The sequence below is a fragment of the Geospiza fortis genome, unplaced genomic scaffold (genome assembly GCF_000277835.1).
Source record: "Geospiza fortis unplaced genomic scaffold, GeoFor_1.0 scaffold206, whole genome shotgun sequence".
Classification (NCBI taxonomy): Eukaryota; Metazoa; Chordata; class Aves; order Passeriformes; family Thraupidae; genus Geospiza; species Geospiza fortis.
Genome location: NW_005054311.1, coordinates 8,832,270 through 8,842,543, shown reverse-complemented (window position 1 = coordinate 8,842,543; position 10,274 = coordinate 8,832,270). Strand labels below are relative to the sequence as shown.

At 40.2% G+C, this 10,274-nt stretch overlaps 1 protein-coding gene across 1 annotated transcript in view; it reads right to left on the bottom strand.

Annotated features, from left to right (window-relative positions):
- The window catches only part of MBP (myelin basic protein), an 82,859-nt gene that overhangs the window by 45,203 nt on the left and 27,382 nt on the right, over positions 1-10,274 (bottom strand). Inside the window, exon 2 of the mRNA XM_031055649.1 lies at positions 7,146-7,236. Within this exon, the coding sequence (XP_030911509.1) occupies positions 7,146-7,236 (91 nt within the window). The remainder of the gene's footprint in view (positions 1-7,145; positions 7,237-10,274) is intronic.

Below are 10,274 nucleotides of genomic sequence, written 5' to 3'. Positions count from 1 at the left end.
AGAAAACTATTCTGCTTCTTCTTTCACTCAAAACAGAACTGAGTGGTTATTCAGCCTCAAAAAAATTGGAAATGGGACAACAACATTTCAACTCCTTTCCCCAAAATAAGGATCTTTCAGAAGCACTTTTAATTCATTTACAGATAAAATCCTGCCTTAACCCAACTGGATGGTACATAAGAATCAGTGACAGAGAACACTAAGGACTTCTGTGCACACAGAATACTCTCTTGGGCTGCAGCCTGCTAACAAGACAAAGATGACAAAATCCACTGGGAAAGGAGTAATTTGTTTCATGGCTAGCCCATTAGCCAAAAGCCTGGTATCACCACCCAGCAGCATGTGACATTAGACCACCCTTGGAGATCCTCACTTTTACATTTGGATACAATGCTTGGTCTGGATAACAATAGGATGGTAAATGCCTATTGTGCTTCCCCCCATCCTGCATACAGAATTACTTCACTCTTACTGAATAAACAAGAGGAAAAGAAATCACCAGCTCCTGTACACTGTATAGCAGGCATTAAAATAATGAATAAGTCATTTATTGTTAATGTGCTGATTAATCACAGCAAGCACAGCCCACCACTGCTAAAAATACAGCAGGCATCACTGCCTCAGCTCCACGCCTATGGTAATGACCCAAGTCACAAATCCAGTCCCTATGACATCAGAAAAACCCAGACCCCTGTTATGTATGTTGCTTGCATGTGGTACACACAAGGAAAAAAAGAAAAATCGTACCAAATCAGAGCTGTTAAAAAATGCCCTAAAGTGCTTGTGCACTAATTTTGCAGTGCAATTTAACATCAATGGCATACTAAAAGTAATCTTAAAGATTTAAATGATGCTACTGTAAAACACTACATTAATTAATTAATGGCATATTAATTAATTAGATGTCCAAGAGCTACTGTTACTGTTTAAAGCATCAGATTGCTGCCAGGAAATAATGTTTGAATGCTACTTTTAAGTAAAGAAAAAACATAAAGATGAACCATAACCAAACCAACCACAGAACTAATATAGAAGTTGCAAATATCTATATTTTATAAAAATTTGTTACTTCAAATTTTAAAGTAACAAAAAATCCCAACAGCTGGCCAGCTGCTGCCTCTGGACTCCTACAGGTCTCTTCCCACCACAGCACTTCTCTCAGCTTCACTTGTCCATATGTAAAAACTACACACAGTTTGCAGAAACCACTTTACGATATGTAAGATACACAAGATTCAGCCCTTTCCCTAAAAAAAAGATCTGCAGGTAAGCATGAAATACCATGCCAAAAAAAGGAAAGCTGTGAGCTGTACCTCTGAGACCCAACAACTTGTACAAAAATAGCAAACGGGTTTTTTATTAAAATGTAAATATTATTAAAATGTAAATTCTTTCCACCTCAGAAAGCTAATCCAGGGTTGCTGTTGTAATTTTGATAAACCAGTGGTCTCTGGAGAAAGGCAGACAGACCAAGTCTTGCAAGAAACTGGGAAAAGGAAAGAAGGTTAAGGAAAGTGGAAATAAATGGATAGCGGGAAAACCAGAACCATTACTTAGCTTATAATGAAAACCGACAGGACGCTAAATTCTCCCATTTGCCTCTCAGGCAAGAGGAAATAACTGTAACACGGTAATAACACCTATTTTAGAGCCATTTGCTGTCACACCAGATTGATTTTTTTTGTGTAAGCTTGCCATTATTTTGCATTAAAGTCATAGCTCATGTTCCACAATTGATTGTGTTTACAATGAAAAAAGCTTCCCAGTAAGGTCACTGAACTGCAATAACCCTCAGCTTTTAGCCAGCTCCTGACAGGACTGCATCACCTCCTGATAAAGGCCTTGTGCCTTCCAGCTCCTCCCTTCACATTCTGCCCCCTCCCTTTCTTAAGCAAGAATAAAAAAGCAAAAACGGGTACAGGAAAAGAGTGACATCCATACAGACGTAACATACAATAATTTACATTCCCTTTGCTTTGTCAGTATATTCTGTAAGACCTGAATACAAATTCTCTCATTTTACAAGACACACTTTATAAACCATCAATAGATCCTTAGCTGAGAAAAAAACCCAAACAACAACAACAAACCCACCAAAAAAACCCCACCCAACCAGAAAACCCAAATTGGCATTCAATACACAGCTTCAAAAAATTCCTATGTTTGGATGCAGTGGGACCATGGGGAGGAAGACCCACAGTGAGAGTGACTGCGTCTGTCAAACCACTACAGATGAAGTCTCATGGAGAGAGAAATCCTTCAACCTGCGTGGGTTTACACAAGTCCCCACAGGACATTCTGCGTGGGACACAGCAGCAGGCATCAGCATAAGCAAGAATCAGGGTGAGTCAGGGTCACCGTGGAATTGTGCTGAATGTACATTTTCTTGCTGTATCTCTCAGCTCTGCACACAAAAAAGATACCTCAGGACGTACCCAATTCTGTAATTTGAAACAGCAGAATGGCAGATGGTGCTGAAAAAGCTCTACAATAGGATCTCTCCTTTTAGAAGGAAAAAAAAGTGTTCCTTTTGCCTCTTTTTAGTCAAAAAATGCAAAGAACAAACAAACAAACCGAAAACCAACCAAACAAAAAACCCCCACCAACAACAAATAACCAAAGCACAAAACCCCATTACCAAACCCAAACAACAACAAAAACCCAACACCTCACAGTACAGCTCCAGGCACACAGCATGGATCCCGGAAAGCTCTAAGCCAGAAGAAAAATGGCCACATCCAGATACAATTTCAGACCTGATCTACCAGATAAAAAAGGAAACCTTTGGGTTTGAAAAGATAAAGTCTTACTCTGTCTTCCCAAGTCAGATGTTTTTTACCATGAGGGTGGTAAAACACTGGAGCAGGTTACCCACAGATGCGGTGGATGCCCCATCCCTAGGAACAGTCAAGGTGACATTGGACAGGGTTCTGAGCAACCCAATTTAATTCAAAGTGCCCTAGCCCATGGCAAGGGGTTAGGACTAGATGGCCTTCAAAGGTCCCTTCTGACTCAAAATATTCTATGATTCTATCACAAAAAGTTAGCACACTTTGACATTCACTGTCATCAGAAAGGGGAATACACAATATGCAACAATTCTCTCTACAAAAAAATCTTGCTTGTAATTATATGCTAATTCAACCCTACAGAAAAAAAATATACGTAAGTAAAAATCTGCATTTGTAATTTTCCAGGTTAATGTAATAGGGGTTGCACCAAAGAAAGGGAGCTCCAGTCCTTCCAGTGGTCAGAATGACAGGCAGTTTTCCCCCCTGGTCCAGTCTGACCATTGTAGGGTAGCACTGGATCTAATAAACTTCTGAAAATACTCTCTGTAAGTAAGGTTAAGCGTCCCCTCCTGACCCATTTCTTTAAATGCATAGCACCATAGCCAGCAAATTTCTTCTCTTCCTTGGACCGAGTTGTGATTCAAAATCCTTTTCTGACTACATACTAGTAGCAACAGAGACCATGTTGACTACGTGCAAGTTCAACAGAAGTTTGCAGTGAGCAAGACGTTCTAGCTCCACATCACAGATGCATATTCAGTATATATCAGACAACAGAACTCTGTTGGGTGCCACAAGAAAATCCTTTCAAAGGGCAAACAAAACTAACTCTTGTCAATTCAGAATTGCATAGTTGCAAATGCCATCACTGTGATGTCTTTTCTCTCCCAAATACCCTTACCCTTCTGCTCCATTTCTCCATCCTCCTGTATAAAAAGTTCATTGCCTTTGAGATTTAGTTCTGTGAAATGTAAGACACACCTGACTTGTTTGTTTCATAAAGCAGCTGGTACAATGTGGCTTCATTGTTGGCAAGGTCATTTCATCTATATCCCAGTCTAAAAATAAATATTAAAGAGAAATGCAAAAAAGCCTTCTGGAATGGTAATTCCCAAATTTAACCTATACAAAGAACAACAGGAAAACGAAAAATTTATGTGTGTTCACAGGTGTCCCTTTACAGTAGTGGATGAAACCTTGCTTGAATCTACAAGGAATGCTACCAGGTCTAGCAGACTTGAAAGAGAGCCCCACACTTGGTTCCTTACCACTGTGATATTTTCAATCAATAATTAATGTGTTTGCTTCCAAAACTGGACCCAGCTGATTAGGACTGCAGAAACCACATTTACTCTGAAAGGAAGTATTTTCAACAAAACCCTATTCAAATAGTACAGTTCATCAGGTATAGTCTGTATAACAATCCTTAGCAACTGCATCTATTCCACGCTGTCCACAGCAGAGAAAGTTCCCCTGTCCTGAAAAGTCATTATTGTCACCTGGTCCACGCCACCGCTAACCCTGGGGAGTGATGAAACAAGCGCAAATCAAGAGATTTCTGCCTCCTTTGCTGAAGAGCCTTGGAGTTGGCAGTCCAGGCGCCCTTGGAGCTGGCTGCCAGGGGCTGGCAGCTGCTGCCACCGGGTGGCTTCAGTGACAAGGGACAGCCAGGGGTGCCGCGGGACACGGCTCCTCCAGCGCCCGCTGCGCTGCCCCACACCAGGGCAGAGAAGGCTCCCAACGGGGACTGCCCTCCTCAAAGGGGGCTCAGGGCTCCTCTGCTGCCCGTGCCAACCCTTCTGCAGGGGGTGGCATTGCCCAGAGAAAGCGAGGGAAAGGATCTCTGCAGAAAATAAAAAAGTTACAAGAAGATAGTGATGTCCGTGAAAAGGGAAGGCTGAGCTGCACCCGCTCAAAGAGACTGGAGGCTATTAAAAATTCTTCAGAAGAGGGATTCTAGTCAAAGCTGGAGCTATAAATTAGCCAACTATTGGTGCATACTTGATGCTTGGTATAATTAGCATCACTGGGGGAAAAGAAAGAAATGAGGGATAGCTTGAAATAGATCAAGGCAGAGGGAGAATAACTGAGCAGGCTCTGTAATCATTTAAGTCACAGAACAACAAATAACTCACCTAGGGAAAACTGCTTCAAGCTTATTCTTTATCCCTATAAGATGTAAGAGTATTTTAAGAAATTGTCCAGAACTCCAGAGAAAGGCATATACAGCAGTCATTCTCAAGACAACATGAAACCTGTATTTATCAAAATATTCTCCCTGATTCTTACCACAGTGGTTTCATTTGCACCTTCAGTCCACTTTGATTTACTCAATTGACCAGGGTAAGAGAAGATTACAGAGTCCATTTGCACCATATTTCCTCTTTTTTACCCCCGTTTTGACCTAATCTTAAAATCAAAAAAGCCTCAGACTGTCATTTGCAAAGTAGTAGGAAGGTTGATATAAGATACTGTAATCTGACTGGTTTTGGAGTTGGAAAGAAATTTTCCTCCTTGTTATGTCGAGTTCTCAAAGGCTGATAAGTGTCTTATGTTAGATAACCAGCTCAGTTCACAGATTTGGAACATGGAAATATTCAGCAGTTTGTTAGCAAATCATTAGCTTTAAACACCACATAGAACACTGCATATTGACTTTCTTCAATTAGTTAAAGAATATGTTGATCCAGGGTATGGATCACTGGACGGCGAGTTTAAACCTACCAACAATGAACTTCATGCTTCATTCCCGTCTTTAAACACACAGTTCCCACATGGACCACAGGCTTAAATAACTGCTGGGTTAGGCCACTGGTACACAGGAGTAGTGATCCAAATATACAGAAGGTTTAAATGCCTGAGATTTTGCTGGTAGAAAGAGGCAGATGGAGATCTCCTTGCTTTGCTGTCTCCACCCTTCTCACAGAAAGAAAACAAGAGATCTGCACTGAGAAAGGACACAGTTTGAGATGCACATTACACCATGCCATGGGGCTTTACAACCAGTATTACTGGATCTACTGCAAATAACTGGCAGAGCAAATGGCCAAGAAATGAGGTAATAGCCTCAGCACCCACTTAATAAAGTTGAAAGCTAGTTCTAAAGTCCACTTGTGGATTCATCAGCCACTGGCACTATATGATCAGTGTTGGAAATATTTGTACCAGGAATTCAGGTTCATGCGCCAATCACGCTGTATTATCTCACTGAAAAAAGATGGTTAAATGGTTTCCATTATTAGTAAGAAAGACTAATCATTAGTTCTTCATGCTCCATTCCTTTTGTACCTTGAAAGAAAAAAATCCTTACTGTATTCAAAAATATTTCAGTCATCCAAAAGTTTTCAAGCTAATCAGCCTTAGTAACATCCACATGATCAGCCTTGCCTCAACCTCTCCTGCAATAATGTTAGACTACTGCTTCTTCATTGGAGTTCTATTAGCATAAAATCAACCTTAAGTTGTAACAATAGGGTTTCCCTTATCAGGAAAAGGTTCTTCACACAGTGAGTGTTTGGGCACTGGAACAGGCTCTGAAGGGAAGTGCTCACAGCACCAAGACTGACAGAGTTCAAGAAGTGTCTGGACAATAATCTTAGGCACATGCTGTGATTTTTGGGGTGCTCTGGGCAGGTCCAGGAGCTGGACTCAATGATCCTGATGGGTTCCTTCCAACTCAGCATATTCTATGATTTCCTGTCTCTTTTCCAAAACTCAATACAGAAGAAAAGGTCAAACGTGGCTTTCAGATCAAATAATAAAAATATCAGCAAGACCTATATGGAGAGCAGGGAAAGGATTCACAGAAAAACACCGAGAGAAGCTCATTTAAAATTGAGGCCTCCAAGAATTCTCAAAGGTCATCCAGCCTATCCTTCCGGCACAAGATGATTACATCAGTTTAGACAGTTACTTGTCTAACCTGTTTTTCAAGGCCTGCAGTGATGAATCTGCACACTTTCCAGATGATGTATCACAATGCTTTAGTATTTGTTTCTGTATTTCCCTTCCTGACATTTGATCACATCTTTCTTTCTGCAGTTTTAAGAATTCATTGCTTATCCTCTCCATTATGGATGGAGAAAAGTTTATCTTCCCTTACTGCATAAACTTTTCATTTTGTTGAACACTTGGATTCAATCTTTCTTCTCCTCAGAGATGATTCGTTTCAGACTGCTGATCCCTCTTTGTTTTCTACTTGGTCCTTTCCTCCATCTCTCCAGGTCTTTGTGGGAGTGTACAGCCTGCTCTCAAATACTGTACACCAACATTAAGTAGATCACCACGTCTTTGTGGGAATTCCCTTTTTGCTAACACTTCAAATAACATTTTCAACTTTTTGCAGTAACTCACCAAATACTTCATTGTCCTCTGATGACTGCTGTGTTAGTCTGGCTGCTTTTGGGCTCTCCTTAGCTGCTTCCTCCACCTTGGTTTCAGCATTCTGTAAAACAAACATTTACTGAGATTAGTCTTTCTTTTACAGCTCTCAAATAGAAACACACTTTAAATTTCGTAACTGCATTCTTAATGGGTACATGTGGTTTTGTTATCTTTGCTACACATATGTGGTTTTGCAAAATATTTAGAAAAAATGCTCTCAGAAAAATCATGATTTTCTTTTGAGTCTGTTTTAATCTGAGTCAGTTGGAGAGAAAAGACATTTAAACAAGAGAGATATCTTAAACCATAACAGTTTTCTAAGTTTCCACCTTTCCTCCACATATTTAGTTTTATTTCTATTGACATATTCCATGTTGACTTAATGAACCAAGAGATCAGAAGATAGTACACAAATATTTCTCCTTATACAGGAAAGGCAAGTGAGCTAGAGCTTCAAGTCATTAACCAATTCCTGTACCTGACCATTTAAAGCATAAGGACTTACCTATTTCTGAAAGAAATTTGCCAGTTAGCTACCTGGTATAATTAGGGATAAATCAACAGCTTTGGCACTTAACTTGCCAGAAGTTAAAACATTTAATTCCCTAGCTAGAAAAGTCTGAGGAACACATAAGCTGTGAAACATTGAGTTTTAAATATTTATATTTCTACTAAAGAAAAAATAACTCATGTTTTAAAAATGTTTTACTTTAGTACTCAAGAGAAACATACACACAAGCTTACAGCAATGCAGACAGTAAACTGCACAAGCAGTCAGCTTTTGAAAGATGGATATGAAATGACTGATACAATATTAAATATTACTGTAAAGAGTTGACTAAGAGTTGAGGAAAGAATAAAAGAGAAATGTTTTATGTCTATGCATTTTGAAGGATACATATTGCTCTATTCAAGTACATGCTCATTTGGAAGACTTTGTGTGATGTTTTGAGAAATACAATTTTTAAACTCTGACATATATTTGAAAAGGCTGCTATACAAGGTGTTCATGAAAAATTACCATATCTGCTCTCAGAAACATAGCACACTTTCAAATTTCTCTTATTTCCCCTTATTAATAACAATAAGGAAGGTGTCAGAAAATAGGCAGATTAAGCCTGTTAATCTCCCTATAGAACAGAGGAGTGCAAACTTAAGGCATATAAACTCAAAAGATGTTGAAGCAAGACAGCAAGAATTTTCAGAAAGAAATGAAAGATGGACCTAGCAAGCCTACTGTTGTCACATGGCAGCTGACAAGAATTGGGAAAAGCAGAGGCAGAGAAACTGCCTCAGAGGAACAGTGCAGGTCCTTCCTGAAGCAGGAAGGGTGTGTAAAAGTGAAAGGATTCTGCACTCCCTCAAGGCACCAAGGGACCTGAGTGTGTCCCATGCAGAAAACCCATCCATCAGCTTGGCCCCTCTCAGAGCTGGGGAGGGAAGTCAGTTTTAGCAGATGCTCACCTCAGTCTGGCTTAACTAGTGTCCCTTGGGAACATGGAGGGACCCAGACAGAAATCAGTAGTGGCTATACTGGGAGACAACTTGCTTTGGGTAAACAACTTCATGATCAGCACAATTAACTTAAGTCCTGTCCCCAGAGACATAATCTGTCAGTTGTGCAGGGACACATTTTGCAATGCTGTCCACTTGGACAAGGGATGTGGGCTAAGGTCTGTGCTGGCTGACAGGACCACCTGCATTTAGAGGCCACTGATTCTGTAAGCTGCATATTGGACTCAGGTTCTCCATCCTATTTTAGTTGCTCTATAGCGAACAGCAAATCAACTACATCTTTGTTGTACAGAGAGATGGAGAACAGCAGTCAACTCTGAAGAGGACATCTGCTACAGCAGGGTAAGTCAATCCCAGAGGCAAAGAAAAACACTGAAAACTGTGTCATCATGGATGAGACAAAATTAGTACATTTAGATGATCAAAAGTTCAGGGCTTTCCCAAATGAAGGGGACAGCTGAACTCCTGATCACAGCTATTGCTCTAGGCTTGGTAAAAATGGTGCTTGTTAGCTCCGTCTTTAATTGTATTTTATCATATTTAGTGTGTATGGTAAAGCTGGTGGTACAGGAGGGGAGGCATTGCTGCTCTTTATGCTCTTGTTCCTCTTGGGAAACAGCTGAGAGTGTGTAACCTGCTGCAAGGCATCAAGAGCAGCAGCAGCAGCAGCAAAACACTATCCAGCAGACACTCAGCTGTGTCTGGGAAATGTGTTGTCACTCCAAGCTCTTACTGGGGAGATGTTTGCATCCCTTACTTTGAAAACAGGGTCTTGGCAGTCTCAGGGAAGTTAGAAAGACTGAACCCTGAGACATTTTGGTTTGACTTAAATCACTGGAAAGAACTACACAGCAGCTGTGCTGTCTGCTCCCTGCATAAGGCACAATGCTGGTGTTGACAGATGCCAGCTCCAAGATGTTGACAGCAAAGTTCTGTGATGTATCAGCCGAAAACATGACAGTGTATGGTTCGATATAATTCTGCTTGGCATGCCTTCTTAGCCAAAATGCAAACTTTCAAAGGACTTCTTTTGCTTATTTTTTTGAAGAATCTACTCAACACATTATTGCTGGCATATATAATACTTGTATTACCAAAATCAGTACAAGACATATCCCTGCAAAAGAACAACCAATGATCCAGATGCTTCAAACCAAGCTGTATCAAAAAAAAAAAAAAAAAAAAAAGCCAAGGCTTGGTCAGTTGCTTGATTCCCTCTTTCTAGGGTCCTAAAAAAATTAAGTGTCTCCATCCTTGCAACCAATGAAGAGAAAAAGTGAAAACACATTCCCTTACACTGTCTGAGCTGTGCCAGAGGAGATTCTTTACCAAGAGTTATAGTGTGCTTTATCCTGGGTATAAAATAAAGGCCCTTTGTACATAGCAGTAAACACAATTCTACCTAGCTCCTTCAGGCTGAGTACTCAATGCAATTTCAGAAGTGATGGGGAAAATAGATTTCTTTTACAGTATCAGTTCCCAGAAGAGTAGATAGTACCTGATTTTAGCATGAAATAAATATTAGATAGATATAGGCCTAAAATTGCAAAAAACTGTCTTCCCCAAAAAGCATCTCCTTGACTA